The sequence below is a fragment of the Phaseolus vulgaris genome, chromosome 10, assembly GCF_000499845.2.
Source record: "Phaseolus vulgaris cultivar G19833 chromosome 10, P. vulgaris v2.0, whole genome shotgun sequence".
Lineage (NCBI taxonomy): Eukaryota > Viridiplantae > Streptophyta > Magnoliopsida > Fabales > Fabaceae > Phaseolus > Phaseolus vulgaris.
The window spans coordinates 11,044,514-11,062,289 of record NC_023750.2 but is presented as its reverse complement, the minus strand read 5'-3'; the positions used below and the strand labels follow the sequence as shown (position 1 = coordinate 11,062,289).

At 37.0% G+C, this 17,776-nt stretch overlaps 1 protein-coding gene and 1 pseudogene across 1 annotated transcript; one reads left to right on the top strand and one right to left on the bottom strand.

Annotated features, from left to right (window-relative positions):
- Nucleotides 1-4,421: 4,421 nt before the first annotated feature.
- Nucleotides 4,422-6,389, bottom strand: LOC137814423 (uncharacterized). The gene is made up of 2 exons (XM_068617163.1): nucleotides 5,667-6,389; nucleotides 4,422-5,384 (listed from the first exon to the last, which is right to left on the bottom strand). The coding sequence occupies exons 1-2, from the start codon at nucleotides 6,387-6,389 to the stop codon at nucleotides 4,422-4,424; spliced, it is 1,686 nt and encodes a 561-aa protein (XP_068473264.1).
- Nucleotides 5,902-6,008, top strand: LOC137819907 (small nucleolar RNA R71; annotated as a pseudogene).
- Nucleotides 6,390-17,776: the final 11,387 nt, after the last annotated feature.

Here is a 17,776-nt window from a genome sequence, read left to right as displayed (position 1 = left end):
GAAGAACATACCTACAATTCAATTATAGAGAACATATATGTTATCTAATTACCACTTTCTTTCGATGTCACCTTTTTCCTCATTTTCTTTCTTTTCATGATTTTCATGAAATTTTTTTCTATCTTTCTTTTTTTTATTTCTTTTTCTTCTTCTGTTTCTCTTTCTTTTTTGTTTTGTTTTCAATAATAGGAAAAGATTCTTCCTATTTTCAACTTTTGGAACTTTCAAAATCGGAACCAACCTTTCCCTTTTCTATATGTATTGCATCTATGTTCTCCTTCCTTAGACATGCTAAAGGGTAGAAAATTATATCAATAAAGGTTAAGGTGCAATATTAACAAAAAATTTCTTCGCCCAAAGGGGATATAAAAAAAATGGAATTCTAATATAAAGGTTGGCTTTTTGGCCCTGGCTCCTAATTAATACAAACAAATGCCTCAATCATCTTCATGCTCTTTTATGATGCAACAAAGATAAAAATTAAGCAACCACAACTGTCAATTCATCAGTAAAACCCTCAAAACTTTAAGGTTCACACACTCACTTGGTTTAAATGGTCTCATTCCTTTTTGTCTTGTCATTATCTATCCTAATCAATCATCCTGTTAAATTTTCATGTATCATATTTGAACTACATTTGAATAGGGATTCAATCATATTTTCTTTTCTAACCTGTGTCTAATTCATCTCACTATTTAATATTTAAACACAAATTCTTTTTTCCACAATTCAAAATTAATATTCTAGTTCTTTTTATTTGAAAAAAAATAAACTAGAAAACAAACAAATTAAAACTGAAATTTAGTCAAGAAAGATAATTCAAGACTTAAAATTACCAAACTAATAAAACAGGAAATTTATTCAAAATAAGCAATAAAAACAAACCAAACAAATAAGCAAATAAACAGAAAACAAAATAACCGAAAAATAAAATAAACAAAATAAGACAAAATTCAAATAATTGAAAAGAAAAGAGAATTAGAAAGATAAAACCATATTTTTGCTCAATCCTCTCTTCTTAAGAAGTCATCCAGCTTTTTGTTAAAATCTTTATCTACAGTTTTGCTTCATTTGCTGGATCTGCCCCCCTAAATAATAGAACCTGTCCCCAGGTCAAAAATACATAACCTGCAAAATGATTAGGAGGCATATAGGATTTTTTTTTTATATTTTTTATTTTTTATTTTTTATTTTAAATAAAATCAACAAAGGTAATAAAACAACATAAAACTAAAATGTGGACTGGGTTGCCTCCCAGTAAGCGCTCTTTTAACGTCATATAGGTTGACGCCTATGTCTTTATGGGTCATCTAAAAGGATTACCATAGTGAGTTTTTCCTGTTCATTACCCAAGTAAGGCTTTACCCTCTAACCATTTACAACCCAACTTCTATGTGATTTTGGTTCTTCTAACTCTATTGCTCCATAAGGCTTTACCTCTTTCACAACATAAGGACCTGACCATTTAGATTTTAACTTTCCAGGAAAAGTTTCAATCTAGAGTTGAATAAAAGCACAGATTACCCAGGGTAAAAATTTCTTTCCACAATCTTCTTGTCATGATATTTCTTTGTGCGCTCCTTATAAAGCTTTGAGGAACTATATACATTTAACCTCATCTCTTCAAGTTCATGGATTTGCAGTTTTCTCTTTTCCCCAGCCGCTTTAGCATCTAAATTTAGTGTTTTTAATGCCCAATATGCTTTATGCTCTAATTCCACCGGAAGATGACAGGCTTTCCCATAAATCAGCTGAAATGGGGAAAGGCCAGTAGGAATTTTAAATGTCGTTCTATACGCCCACAGAGCTTCATCAAGTTTGATTGACCAATCTTTCCTTGATGCAACCACTGTTTTCTCTAATATTTTCTTGATTTCTCTGTTAGAAACTTCTGCTTGCCCGTTTGTCTGTGGGTGGTAGGCTGATGCTACTTTATGACTAACCCCATAATGCTCTAACATTTTCTTCAATTGGATACTAAAAAAATGAGACCCACCGTCACTTATCAATACTCTAGGAGTGCCAAATCTACAAAAAATATTCCTTTTAAGAAATTTGATGACTGTCTTGGAATCTGCATGTTGTGCTGGAATTGCTTCCACCCATCTAGAAACATACTCAACTTCCACTAGTATATATTCATTTGAAAAAGAAGATGGCAAAGGCCCTATAAAATCAATGCCCCAACAATCAAAGACTTCAATTTCTTGAATATTTTGTAATGGCATCTCATGTCTTCTAGAAATGCTTCCTGTCCTTTGACACTTATCACATCTTTGTACTAGTGCATGTGTATCTTTAAACAACGAAGGCCAGAAAAAACCTGATTGAAGAATTTTTGCAGCTGTCTTTTCCCCATTAAAATGTCCTCCATATGCTGAATTATGGCATTGCCATATAATTTTATTGGCTTCATCTGAAGAAACACATCTTCTCAGCAAATTATCTGCACCCATTTTAAACAAATGAGGATCATCCCACACATAATGATTGGCATCCTTAAAAAAGTTTCTTTTTTGATGCCAGTCCAAATTCTCCGGGATTGTTCCAGTAGCTTTAAAATTGGCCATGTCTGCAAACCATGGCCTTTTTTTGATTATCAATAGCTTCTCATCTGGAAATTCAGCAAGAACCTCCGGCTCTAATGTGGTTACCTCATCATTTGCTAGTCTTGATAAATGATCTGCTACATTGTTCTCACATCCTTTCTTATCTTTGATCTCCAAATCAAATTCCTGCAACAAAAGTATCCATCGTATAAGTCTTGGCTTAAAATCTGCTTTATTCAATAAATATTTTATTGCAGCATGATCAGTGAAAACAATGACTTTAGAACCTATCAAATAAGATCGAAATTTCTCAAGTGCATACACTGTAGCTAGTAGTTCTTTTTCTGTTGTGGTGTAATTACTTTGAGTTTCATTCAAAACTTTACTTGCATAGTGTATTACTTGAAAAATTCTTTCTTTCCTTTGTCCTAAAACTACTTCTATTGTATAATCACTAACATCACAGATTATCTCAAAATTAAGTTTCCAATCAGGAACAGTTATGATAGGTGCATAAATGAGGTTTTCTTTCAAGATATTAAAAGCAGTTAAACAATTATCATCAAATTTAAAAGGAGTATCCTTATTGAGAAGGTTGCATAGGGACTTTGAAATCTTGGAGAAATCTTTAATAAATCTTCTGTAAAATCCAGCATGCCCTAGAAAACTTCTGATTCCTTTGATGTTGACTGGTGGAGGCAACTTCTCAATGACTTCAACTTTTGCTTTATCTATCTCCAGCCCTTTATGAGAAATTTTATGGCCTAAGACAATTCCTTCAATGACCATGAAATGACTTTTCTCCCAATTTAGCACAAGATTTGTCTTCACACATCGCTTCAGTACGAGATCAAGATTAGCTAAACAATCATCAAAAGAAGATCCAAACACATAAAAGTCATCCATAAAAACTTCAATGCATTTCTCAATCATATCTGCGAAAATAGCAAACATACACCTTTGGAAAGTTGTTAGCGCATTACATAAACCAAATGGCATTTTTCGATAAGCAAAAATGCCAAATGGGCAAGTAAATGTTGTCTTCTCTTGATCTTCTGGATTAACCATAATTTGATTATATCCTGAATAACCATCCAAAAAATAATAATATTCTTTACCTGCCAATCTTTCTAACATTTGATCCATAAAAGGTAATGGATAATGATCTTTCCGCGTAGCTTGATTCAGTTTCCTATAATCAATGAACATCCTCCATCCTGTAACAGTTCTTGTAGGAATTAATTCATTTTTTTCGTTATAAATAACTGTCATACCTCCTTTCTTAGGTACCACCTGTACCGGACTAACCCACGCACTGTCTGAAATGGGATAAATCATTCCTGCTTCTAAAAGCTTTTGTACCTCCTTTCTAACAACTTCCTTCATGGAAGGATTTAACCGCCTTGGTGGTTGAGCCACAGGTTTGAAATCTTGCTCCATGTGAATTTTATGCATGCAATATGCTGGGCTTATACCTTTCAAGTCAGCAAATGTCCATCCTATAGCTTCTTTATTTGCCATCAACACTTTTATCAACTTTTGTTGTTCCTCTTTGGATAAATGGTTGCTTATGATAATTGGCTTCTCCCCATTTTCTTCAAGAAAAACATATTTCAAATGAGTTGGCAACTGTTTCAACTCTATTTTCTGAGGGGTGTTGGCTTTGTTCAGTTCTAATTCATCAAAAATCCCTTGTTGAACTTCTTTTGTCTTTCCCAGCTCTAACAAACATTCCTTGACTTCCTTCTCCCCCCAGTACTCACAATTTTCATTATCATTTAAGACTGCTTTCATCAATGAATCATCTATAAATATTTCTCTGTGATTTTCCAAATACAGTTCATCCAGTGCATCCATCCTAAAACAATCATTCTAATCAATCAGATGTTTCATTGCTTCAAATACATCAAAGCTAACTTCTTCATCCTGCACTCGAACCTTCAACTTTCCTTCATCCACATCAATCATAATTTTTGCAGTCTTCATAAATGGGCGTCCAAGAATAAGAGGTACTTCAACATCTTCCTCTATGTCCATGATCACAAAATCAACTGGGAAGTAAAATTTGTCTACCTTCACCAAAAGATCCTCTACTATCCCATGTGGATATTTTATTGATCTGTCAGCTAATTGTAGTGTCATCCTTGTAGGCAGAATTTCAACATCCCCGATTTTCTTCAACATAGATAGTGGCATCGGATTTATGCTTGCCCCAAGATCTAGTAATGCTTTGGCCACTGTAAAATTTCCTATTGTGACTTGCAAAGTAAAACTCCCAGGATCTTTAGATTTTTGTGGCAATGATTTTTGAATAATGGCACTACATCCTGCTTCTAGCTCCACAATTCCTTGTTCTTTTAATCTTCTCTTCTTTGTCAACAAATCCTTCATAAATCTGGCATAAGTAGGCATTTGTTCCAAAGCTTCAGTGAACGGAATACTTATCTCTAGTTGTTTTAGAATTTCACAAAATCTGATAAACTGTCCTTCTATATTCTTTCTGAAGGGAGCATGTGGATAAGGTAAATCTACAATTGGAACACTTCTTTTTTCATTCTCTATTTCCTTTTTTCTCTTTTCTTCTTGTACCCTCTCATTTTTTTCTTTCACTTCTCCCTCTTCACTCTTGTTTTTTCCTTCCTCTTCTTTTTTTTCTTCCCTATCAATTTTTCTTTCCTCACTCTCTATGTCTCTTTCCTTACTTTGTAGATTATCACCAATCCCCTTTCCTACAACTACTCTACTTCTTGTAGTGATTGACTTACATTTCTCCCTGAGTTCCCTCAACTCTTGTGTAAGTTGCTTAATTTGTGTCTCAAAATTCTCAACGTTCTTCTACACAACCAACATGGTGTGTGTAAATTTTTTTGTAGAATCTTCCATTTTGCTCATTCTCTCTTGGGAAACATGATCTAATAGTTGGAGTTATTGAAAAGTTCCTTGCTTTCCTTGATCTTCCATGTAAAACGCTTTTTCTTCAAAAGAAATATTTTGGTAAGCACATAGCTCACTGGAATGCTCACCTCCACACAGTTCGCACCTAAATTCTTGATTCTGCCTTTGAATAACATGTAATTGTTGAGGCAATTTCGCCATTTGTGTGGTTAACTGCTCTACCTGTTGTGTCAAAATTTGATTTTGAGCCAATAATGTATCTTCAATCCATCCTTTCTTCCGAGTAGTTCGTCCATCATACTGGTCTTGAGAATCTGTTGATGCCAATCCATTAATAATCCTCGTTGCTTGTTCGACATCAAGAGTCATCATTGTGCCACCAGCTGCGGCATCTAAGAGCATTTTCATATCAAATTTGAGACCATTAATGAATATGCTCATTTGAGCAATGTCTTCAAACGCATGATTTGGACATTTTCTCAATATCATCTTAAATCTTTCCCATGTCTCACAAAAAGACTCCTCTGTTCCTTGTCTGAACATAGAGATTTCAGACTTAGCTTTAATGTAGCGAGAGATTGGAAAAAATCTTTGCAAGAATTTTTCTTCTACATCCTCCCAGCTCGTCAGGCTCTGATATGGAAGTGAGCTAAGCCAATCCTTAGCCTTTCCTGCCAATGAAAAAGGAAACAAGCGCATACAAACATTATCAACATCATCTGATTCAAAGCCCATTACTCCCACCAATTCATAAAATGTATTCAAATGTGAATATGGATCTTCATGCTCCATTGCTGTGAATTGATGGGCACTGATAAGAGTAAGAAAATTGGGATTTATTTCCAAGGCCTTAGCGGTAGCAGGTATTGCGATACTAGAATAATGTCTTGGTCCTTGGTATATGACATAATCTCCAAGTGTCTTCTTGGCTTGTTCTTCTGCCATGTTGCTTTCCTAAAATATTAGTGGGAAAGAAGAAAAAAAGTAGAGTATATTTTTATTTTAATTTTTTTTTTAAATAAAAAAAATAAAAAAAACAGAAATTTAAATTGTTAACTAAAATAAAATCAATAACTGCCTATACTATAAATTAAAACTTAAAATAAAACAAAACAAAACACTAAAATGACATTAAGAAAATAACACAAAAATATTCATAAAAGAAAAAAAATATAAAATAAAAACTAAAAACAGAATAAAAGAAAACAATAAAAATAAGAAATAACGTACTTAAAAATAATAAATAAATGCTAAGAATAAGATAAAAACAAAATAAAATAAAGCTAAAACAAAATAAAACAAAAAATTATAATTATAATCGTAAAAAACTAACCAACTTACTTAAAATAATACCTAACGTAAAAATAAAAACTAAAACTAGTAATGATAAATAAATAAAAACTACCTAAACCTAAATAAAACTACGTAACTAAACCTAAAAAGAACTAAAATAAAATATAATAAAATCAAAAGAAAATCAAAAGAAATATAAAAAAAAATCTGTAAAAAAATAAATAAAATAAATAAAAAATTAAAACAAATCAAAAAAATTAAAATATTCACAATATTTAGGAAATTATACTCAACAAATCAAACCTGATCCCCGGCAACGGCGCCAAAAACTTGATGACTTTTTACGGCAAGTGCACCGCGTTTGTCAAAAGTAATAATTGTCCCTAAGGACGGATATCGATCCCACAAGGAACAGTGAATTATCGAGTATAATAATCGCTAAATATAAAAACAAAACAATTAAAAGAGTTTTGAATTAATTGTGTTGGCACTGATGAATAAGAAAACAGACAAAGAATTAGTTGTTTCAATTGAAAAAATAAGGATTAGTTTCATCTCTCTCACTCTCAAGTATTTTGATTAACATGTCAATATTAAGTTCTTTGATTGAAATTGATGCTTGTATAAAAATCATTTATATTGATTCCTCGCATATAAAATCCTTAAGAATGTCCCCTAACTATCGATCCCTCGCATAATTATAAGAACAACTTAGAACGAAGCTCAGACGTTTAATAGCAATTAACATTTCAAGTCTATTCCTAGCACTCAAATATGTTAAGTATTGTTGTTTAGGTCCGAACACTAAAAATACCTCCCAGTCAGATTTAAGATTCTCAATTTGTCACGGAAAATTAAAAGTAAAACAACAATACCAATAATCAATCAAGAACTGAATATTAATATATAAGATATCACCTCAATACATAAGAGTTTGAGCAGATTACTCCCAATCCCAAAGGGTAGAATTAGCCACGCATACTTCTAGCACCTTCCATTCTCCCAATTGGGTTACAATTCACTCTATGGTGTTTTCCTCTCAATCTGGCACCCTAAGGTTGAGCTCTAGCCCTCTATTTATCCTAGTTTTCTAGGGTTAGGTTGTTTATTGTGTCGCGCTAATGGGCTAAATGATAAAACATAAAAAAAAAATCCCAATCTTTCTTTGCATCTTTTTCCATTCTGGGAGCTTCTATCTTTATCTTTTTAGCTCAAATCATTCATCTTTAATCTAAATCTCCAATCTTCCTTAGAAATCTGCAATTAACACCAAATTTGGGAATAAAATACTCTTATTCAAATAAAGATCATAAAAAATGTAAAAAGGTATAAATTCATAAATTAGGGATTATTTTATATGTAAATTAGCAATAAATCCTCATAAGTGCCTATATTTTAATATGAAATATTACTGAAATTAGACACTTATCATGGCGCCTCTCTCAAAGTTATGCACTCTCTAATCTTGTTTTTCCTCTTGACTCCCATAGTGCGTGTGGCTTCTATAGGCTCTCATTTGTTCCCATCTGCTTCCTCTATGTTTTCTTTCTTGGGTCGCTTCTAGTCTTTGCAACCTCTCCACTAATTTCCCTATCTCATATTCTCTTTGGGCCAAAGTCCTTTTGGTTTCCGCAAGTTCTCCCAAAAGAAAGCCTTTTGAGGAGATTGTGGCTTTGAAGATTCTCCCGAAGACAAATGCCTCTTGATTTGCACCAAAAAGGAAACAAACAATTAGTGAAAAAAAAATACAATTTTATCCACTCCTCACTTGTGTCACTCGGCAAATTTAGTAAAGGAGGGAAGAATTGCAAGGCACTCAAGAAATATTTAAACTCAAAACACAAAGGTCTACACTTGGTAGCACACACTTCAAGTGAAAGATGACAAAGCTCTTACACTTGTCAAAACTTAAGAAAATTTGAAAGACAAGCAAGAAAAGATTAAAAGTTACAAAGCTAAACCAAATTGGAAATAAGATGAAGACAAAACTTTAACGAGACAAGCAAGAAAAGCACGAAAAAGACTCAAAGAAAACTAACTTAAACTTTAATTATGAAGATTTGGAATTCCCTAGAAATTGAGAAAGTAAGAGGGATTAAACTCTACAATTATGAACACAATTTTCCATATACTTAGAATCCTCTTTAGAAATTTGCAAAGTGAAATTTGAAATGTGAATGCTTCTCAAAACTCTTATACTTTTGTTTTTATTTATGGATTCAAAAGTTCCATATCCTTTTTGTATGCATATTTTTTTGTTGTCATCCACTTTTCACTTTTCAAAAAGATGTTAGGTTTGGTGATCGATTTGTGTCTTCTTCTTTGCGGTTTTTTAGTGAATTTGCGGAAGCTCCATGGATTGATGGTGGAACAAGATCCTCCTAAGAGTGATGGTGATCTTGAAGGTGCATGAGAAGTAGGATTTGAGAGTGGTGAGGCCAACTCTTCTTGGAAGGTGATGGTTTAGGAAGATTAAGAGCCTATTCCTAAGAGGTTTTAGGCAAAGGGTGATATTGGCACAATTTTGGCAGCAATTCACTCATGTATTAATCTTGAATTTACATGACCCAAACTCCTCTATATATAGCAAGAGTGGGCTGAAAATGAAAAGAGAATTGGAGGGAAATTCAAATGTTGGCACATGGGAAGGTGGCTCCTAAATTCAGCACATGTGAGGTAGGTTCTAGAATTCTTCCATGTGCCAGGAGTTCTAGAACCTTACGCTCCACTTAGGCTAAATGTGGGCTGGACCTAAGTTTAATTAGGAGTAGGAAACTCAAATTAAACTTAGGTTAGCCTTTTAGATACCACTTTGCATGTTTCAACAAAAATACAAAAGAATTAAACTATGCTACTTTTGACAAAAAATGTAAAAACTATTCTACACTAGAGTTTATGACATGTAGAATGCGTCCTCTTGACCTCTCTTTGACCATAACTCTAGTGGTTGCCTCAATTTGACATTTTGGTGGCCTTTCAATGGATTGGTGTTGGGGCCTCTTCCATCATTTGGAATCAAATCATATGAACACTTGCATTCTAAGTTTGGAATTAAATCAACCACTACTCACACAATTGCCAATTTGTTTTTAAATATTCACAATTAAAATCAAAATAAGTACTAAGAACAAAGGAGAAAGGAGAAGATCAGAGAAAGGAGAAGATTAGGTGCTTTATAGTACTGTGCACGAGAGTGGCCTAAGAGAGCTAGCAGCCAGTCGGTGATTGGTGCTCTCTTAACCCATAACGTGCATGGAGCAAAGCAGGGGTGATCGTTCACACAGTAGGTGACACCTGGTACGTGCGCTAGCTAGGCCACACCTGGTACTCGCGCTGAGGTTGTACGAGACATCCAACGAGAGAAACACGCCAAGTTACTTCGTACACGAATAACTTGGGCGCGCCGCAGGGTATATAAAGGCATTCCACGCTCATTACGAAGGTACGTTTTCATTCTGGCAAGTGACTAGTTTTACACACACAGAGGGAAAGAGAGAATCACAGAGTGCACGAGTCTCACTGAGATTCCTAGTACACAGTTCTTTAGTGGTTTTGCTTGACTGACTTAAGCGTCGGAGCGCAATCGGCCGCTAGAGGCGCCGTTTGTTGTGTTTTGCAGGTTCGCTTGGAGTTCTTTGAGTAAGTGCTTGGAACGTGATCCTGCCTGTTGACCAAAACGCTGGAGCCTTGCCTCGTCAAACTTGGATCGACTTCTGCACCGTGTTAGCCTCCGTCTTTCACCGCGATTCACCTCGAGAACCTGCAAAAGACAGAACGGCGCCGCTGCGGCCGATCACGCTCCGACGCCCAAGTCAGCGACTGAACCACCAATTACTTAAGAGAAAAACTCAAGAACTCTAAGGAACCGTGCAAAGTTCTCTCTCAGCGTACTCTCGTTCTCGCAGTTGTAAAGAAGTAATCTAAACGCGTGCGTACCTCAAAGTTCGTTGGAAACTCTCATATACCTGGGCACTTTCTCTCTCCTGGCAGTTACACATCTGGACACGTGGCTCGTATCCAGCTGTACACGTGCCATCATCTGGAGCATCCTTGACTTGGGCGCCACTTCTTACTCTTCAGGATTTTGGCTAAGTTACTTATGCATGATACAACTCAGTGCATAGTTGCCTTGGAGCGTGATCTCTTCTGGGTGGCGAGTTCGGGTGCCTTCGTACACACCTTCCCTGTGGTCTCGCCGGCCGCCTTCATGATCTACTCTTCTTGCTTCACCGTGTACGTTCAAGGGTGCTATCTCCCGAGCTCATCCTCTGGCCCGCTGGGAAAGACTATCTGACTTCATCTTTGGCGATGTCCCTGCTTCGGCGATCTCTAATCACTTGGTCGCCCGGGTTCACATCTGGCGACTTCATCTTCAACCTGGTGACCGCCGGTTTAGGTATGCTGGAGATCGGAGCACGCCAACTTAATAACTGGCGACTACACGAGCCCCCCGACTTCCTTCCCTTCTGCCAGCCAGGTGTCCCATCCAACACGCCTATACAATAGCTTGATGCCACGTCATCACTTCCGACTACCAGGGCGGTACAGAACGTATTTGCGGAAGGCAGAGTTTGACGTGGCGAATTCTTCGACGATCGAATCACCTGCAAGATCAGTAAGGATTTTTTTTTTTTTAACACAATAAAATTCAAAAGTGGAATTAAAAGTGCTTAATGAACCAAAAATTGCGGAATTGTAGATGACAATAATGTAAAGGCAGAATTTAAATTGCTTGAAGGTAAAAGAAAGAATTTAAATGTGCTAGAAAATAAATTGTCGAACTTAAAGAAAATAAGCACAAATAACCATGCTCTGAATACCACATGATGTGAGTTGATTTTAGGATTGCACATTTTAATTGGTTGATCTTGTTTATGATTTTTGATTTAGCAATTTAAGGTGAGAACCCTAAGAAGATTCTCACTGGACACGAACTTAACCAAGTGGTTAAGTAAGTGTGAAGGTTCACTTCAGAAGGACAAAGAGAAAAAGACAATTAAGATGGTGTGGATGATGCAAGGGCATAAATTAAAGAGCATAAAATGAATTAAGGAATGAAGAAGATGACCGAATGTATAAAGACACAAACAAGAACATAAATGAGAATGTAAATGGGGAAATGGAAAGAAATCGAAAAGATTAGATGAAGAAAGCTTACGGAGATTGGGAAATATGAACACGTCACTTGGAGGGTGGAAAAACTCCAAGATAAGTTAATGAAGAGCCGCCGCTTGAAATGGTCACACACTCAAGATAAGACCCAAAATCATTTAGGAGACAAAGCTCACTAATCACTCAAGAAGAGTTTCTTTACTATATTCAAATCTAGGTGAAAATACATGAGGTAAGGCACCCTATTTATAGGATTGGGTGCCTTGGTGGGCAAGATGGGGGAAGGGTAGAAAAGGTATACGAGAAGGGTGACCTAGGGGTTTGGCCTAGGTCAATGCTACCCCTTAGTCCTAGCTTATAGAAGTTAGGGCTACCTATTAACCCTAATAGACTAGGCACAAGTTAAAATGATAACTACACCCCCTATTATGCTAAATGGACGCTACACTACTCAAATTAAAAACAAATAGACTAGCTGGTGCTCAGCTCCCATGGCTTGGGCTCTACTCCTGGTGATCCTCTGAGGAATGATGGACCCTGAAGCACTGGCTAGTGGTGGGTCCTAACCTAGCCCTAGATCTTGTGTCATGCTCCTGGTCATCCTTCTGGAGGATTGGGCTTGGTCATTGGATTATTTCTAGAACCACATTATAGTTGTAGGAACATACTATCTAATCGTTAAAATTCTTTCTAAGCCAGACCTTGTAGGATGCATGATATGATGGTCAGTAGAGTTGTCAGAGTTTGACATCCGCTACGAGCCAAGGGGAGCAATAAAGTCCCAATGTTTAGCTGACTTCTCAGTCGAATTGACCCCTCAGCAAGACCTTCCGACTGAGTGGGTGGTATACGCTAACGGGTGCTTCAACAAGACAGTATGTAGAGTTGGTATCGTTCTCAAGGGGTAGTGGGACCTCGTCCTCGAACAAGCATTGAAGTTCGAGTTTAAAGCCATCAATAACCAGGCAAAGTACGAAGCCATTATTGTCGATTTACACTTAACATATGATATGGGAGCTCTCGAGGTAACATGAAAAAGCGACTCCTAGTTGGTGATCAGGCAAATCAGGGTAGACTTTGAGGTGAAGGAGCCTTTACTGCAAAGGTAGTACCACACGGTCTCCAATCTCAACGCTCGGTTCAAAAGAGTGACGATAGAGCATATCCACTGAGAGGATAATATGAGGGTTGACGCGTTGTCTTGATTGGCTACGAAAAATAAGAAGAGCCATCATCGATTTGTTCTACAGATTTGCCTACAAAACCCAAGCGTACGAGAGGCCGAGTGTTTGGTCGTGACCGAGGCCAATACATTGATTACCCCGATCGCAAGATACTTAGATCTCGGCATTTACGAGTCAAAGGAGGAGAAAGCAATGACACAGCGATGCGCTAGGTACACACTGATTAGTCAATATCTCTACAGAAGAGGATACTCCAAACCACTGTTGAAGTGTGTCACCGAAGAACAAGTTAAGTACATCCTCCAAGAGATCCGTAAGGGAGTGTCTGGAAGCCATTTTTGATGTGATTCCAATAGCAAAGAAAAGAATGATTCTTGACATTCTTAGGAATCAACTTGAGTAGGAAAAATGTTAGGCACTTTTTCTTAGAATTGGATCAATGTTCTAAGTCAAGAACTCACCAAAACTAGCACCAAATCCAAACTCATATGGAAGTTCCTCATATTGTCAAATTGAACCAACAAAAAGAGGTAAAAATCAAAAGCACCGAATAGAATTGAATAAGAACCAATATGAACCGAACAAAATGAATTTAAAGGCAAAAGAACTGAAAAGGATTGCTGGAAAATAAGAACAGCCGAACCACAAACTCAAGAACACAAGACAGAATTTCAAGGAAACAAGCTTAAACATGAACAATTGAAAGAGTAGAAAGGAAGGAGAAGAGAAGAGCTTATGGAGATGGAAGAGTAGGTGAGTGATCACGCCACTTGGAGGATGACTGCTCCAAGATTAGTGTGCTGCCGCCACTTGAGGACACCATGGATCCATCAAGATAAGACTAGAGAAGAAGGCTCAAAAGCTCTCCAATGCTCACTCAAAAATTGAGTATAGTTTCTTTTCTCTAAAATTCAAATCTGAAATGTACAAGGGAAGCACCTATTTATAGCCTAGAGGTGCTGAAAATCAAACTAAAAGAATTCAAATTCCCTCCTAAAGCTCACTAGAACCGGCGCCTAAAAATCAAGCATGAGGAAGGTGTGATCTCTTCCTTCACTTTAGCACCTCCTTATTTACTCCTACACCTATCTACTAACGTACCCCCCCCCCCTTCTAAAGCTCCTAACTAAAGACTAAAAGATGTTATAACAATAGAGATTTCTAATGTTTCCCTCTAAGCACCTTCAACCAAAGAAATTACAAAAAGAGAAAATAATTGTCCCCTAGCTCCTAAAGCTTTGAACATGCTTCTTGTAAGCCTTTGAGGTGGGCTTTGACCTCCATGGGCGTCCTCTATTTGTGCCTCTACCTCTTCTTGATCTTGTTGATTGGCCTCCATGTCCACTTGAGCTTGATCTCCATCAATTTTGGCGCAATAACTAGGGCCTGATATTTCTAGCAAACCGTCCAGAATGAATGTGCAAAATATGTGAAGAAATGCACCAAATGTGAAGAGCATGGCCCCTTAACTCATCTTAAACCTGAAACACTTCACAACATCGTGTCCCCATGGCCATTCGCCATCTGGAGAATGGATATCATCGACCCCTTCAACCCAGGAAAAGGACAAACCAAGTTCTTCTTAGTTGGAGTATTTTATCTAACTAAGTGGATCGGGGCCGAGCCCCTCCGCCTCCATCTCGGAAGAACGTCCAAAACTTTGTGTGAAGAAGCATAGTATGCCGGTTCGGAGTACCCTGCACAATCATAACCAATAATGATCGACAATTCATTGACCGATTTCTTCAAGCTTTTTATGAAGGACTCGACATCAAATCCATAACAAGGTCAGTTGAACACCCCCAAACCAATGGCAGGCTGAAGCAGCAAACAAGGTCATCCTCAATGAGTTGAAGAAATGACTTGGTACCGCGAAAGAATGGTGGACGGAAGAATTGGTAGAGGTCCTATGGGTGTATCGTTGTACGTCGCAAACCTCAACGAAAGAAATACCATATAGCCTGGCTTATGGGACCGAAGCCATGATTCCATTCGAAGTAGGGGAGCCATCCCTCATAAGACAAATTTTTTACCTATCCCTTAACCAATAGAGTTTGTCGGCCAGACTCTACCTCATAAACGAGTTCAGAGAAAGACGTAAGATTCAAGAAGCTGCATGCAAACTTCGAGCGTCCAGACGGTATAATACGAATGTTCAGTCGAGAAGCTTTCATAAAGGACATCTTGTGTGCCGAACGTGAGGTGAGGCCAAGAAGACCGAGGGCAAGTTCTCATCCAACTAGGAAGGCACCTTTTGAATTCGAGTGTTAGAATGTATGGCTTTAAACTAGAGGGGGGTGAATGGTTTAAAAAGGGTTTTCGCAAACTTTTTAGTCTAGAATGAAATTCCTTTTAGAAAACTTGATTCAGAATTCAGTTTGCCAAAAACACAAAGCAATTTAGCACAGCACCAGAAAAACAATCGGTTGTTTCGCAGAAACAATCGGTTGTTTATACCAATTAAAATATAAACTAAAATTAAAGAGTTCAAGGGATAGAGAGATTGCACACACAATTTATACTGGTTCACTCTTAAACCAAGAGCTACATCCATTCTTCCCAGAAACCACTGGGGAATCCACTAAGCAATCAAACCTAGATTTCTTACACACCACCAAAGAAGTGACCTTGATCCCCTCAAGACACACACTTCCTTTGGCTCAGCACATACACCACCAAGAATGCTGATCTTGACAACCTTAGAGCACACAACACTTCTCGACCTATCACACAAGAGTTTACACAAAGTATAGAAGGATTACACTTGTTACAGAATGATCTGAAATCAATACAAGATGAAGATCCTATTCCACTATATCTTAATCAAAGCAATCACAAAGCATTCTTTAACTCTTCAAAAGCAAAATCAGTGAAAAACTCAATTTTTTTTTCTATGATTAAATCTCAGTTCTCGTTTGTTACATAAACTGAACAAACTCTTTATAGCTTTAAAAGATTGGTCAAAGCATTTAAAACGGGAGCGCATTCAGTTATAAAATCATTTAAAGCTCAATCAAAGCACAAAACAGTTTTATGTTATGGTTTCAAAAAAAACAATCGATTGAATGCTCAAATCAATCGGTTGTTTTGGTTTAACAGCAAGTCACCACCAAAAACAGTTTTCAACCTTTCTCAAAACACCTAAGTATAAAACAATTGGTTGTTTCGACAAAACAACAGGTTGTTTTTCACTTAGTTTGAAAAACACTTTCAATTCAAAAGGTTTGAGAATACTTAAGCTTTGGATTCAATCAAGAGTGGATTAACACAGATAATCTACCCCAGATCCTATTCTAAAACACCTCAACAACAACAAGCACATCCAGCCTTCCATCAAACTCAAAGGATTTGGATTCTTCAAAGCTTAAACACACTTGATTCAACAATCTCCCCCTATTTGATGAAGACAAATCCGTAGTTGCTTGTGTTGGATTTGATTGAATCTGAAGCAGTTCCTGCAAAACAAAGTTTAAGCAAAGCACAATATCTCTGATAGAAGGTTAGAGCAAAAACAGCAGATCAGCAGCAGAAAAAAAAAGGCTTACTTAAACACTCAAACACAACATAGAGTTTGCAGAAAATAAAAGATAGTAAAAGACAACACAGCATAAAATCTGCCCCTATTTGTCTTCACAAATAGACAATAAGAAGAGATAAAAAAAAAGACAATTGTTCCAGATTATACAGAAATTTAAAACAAAAGCTCTTAAACTGATATAGGGCCAAAAACAATCGGTTGTTTCGTGAATTCAATCGGTTGTTTTTCCTTTAATCATCCTTGCCATACTGGAGTTCAAAAATCTGTTTCTGAACAGCTTCGATCTGTTCATCCAAGTTCATAAACCGTGTATCCATGTTGTTGAATCTTTTGTCTATACTTTGGAAGTTGCTCACACACAAATCATGAAGATTCCATTGATTCTCGGCAAAGCCATCAAGCCTATTCACCATGTATCTTTCAAAAGAAGACATGGATGGCATTTCATCTCCTTGATTTCCTGCACTGGTTCCAGCACCAAAATTGGCTTCAGGCTGTTCTTCATGGTGAATATCCATGTCAGCAGCTTGATCTTCTTCATCAAAATTTGCAGCTGCAGCACTAGATGAAGCACCATGATCACCATCTTTGCTCACCCATTTCCCATTTATTTTGGTGAATCCCATCTTGCTTAGAGAGTCATTGTTCATTTCTTGTGTTGACTTAACCAGCTCAGATGACTCATCTTCAGATGAGTGATCTCCATGTCAACTCCCTTCACATGAGAAACAAGATTGTTTCCCTCAAACTTGAGATTGGTGTAGAATACCCGGATCAGATCAGTGTATATGTTTCCCTTCATCTCCAAGAACCTTCTCAGCAGCTGGTCCTTGAGTAGCTTCCTCACATTGTCTAGCTTTTGGCTTTTCAGCCAATCAAAGGAAACAACTTTGGGGTTGTTGATCACCTTTGTGCTAGTTTCAAAACGATACTTTTCAATGAGTTCATTGTCTCCAGAAAACCAGCCCTCTAGTCTCCCTCCAGACCTCACAAATCTGGTTTTAACCCTCTTTGATGTAGGAGGAGTGGATTCCATGATAGCAAAAAAAGAGGCAAAGAAGACTCACACAAGGAGAGCAAGAGATGTTGCAAGAGATGGCTCAATTGATTGTTCTTGTGAGAGAGAACAGTTGCACCAAAATTTAAAGAGAAACAGAACAAATTGCATTCAATTGATGTGAGTGGGTTTCAGTCTTCAAAGAGAA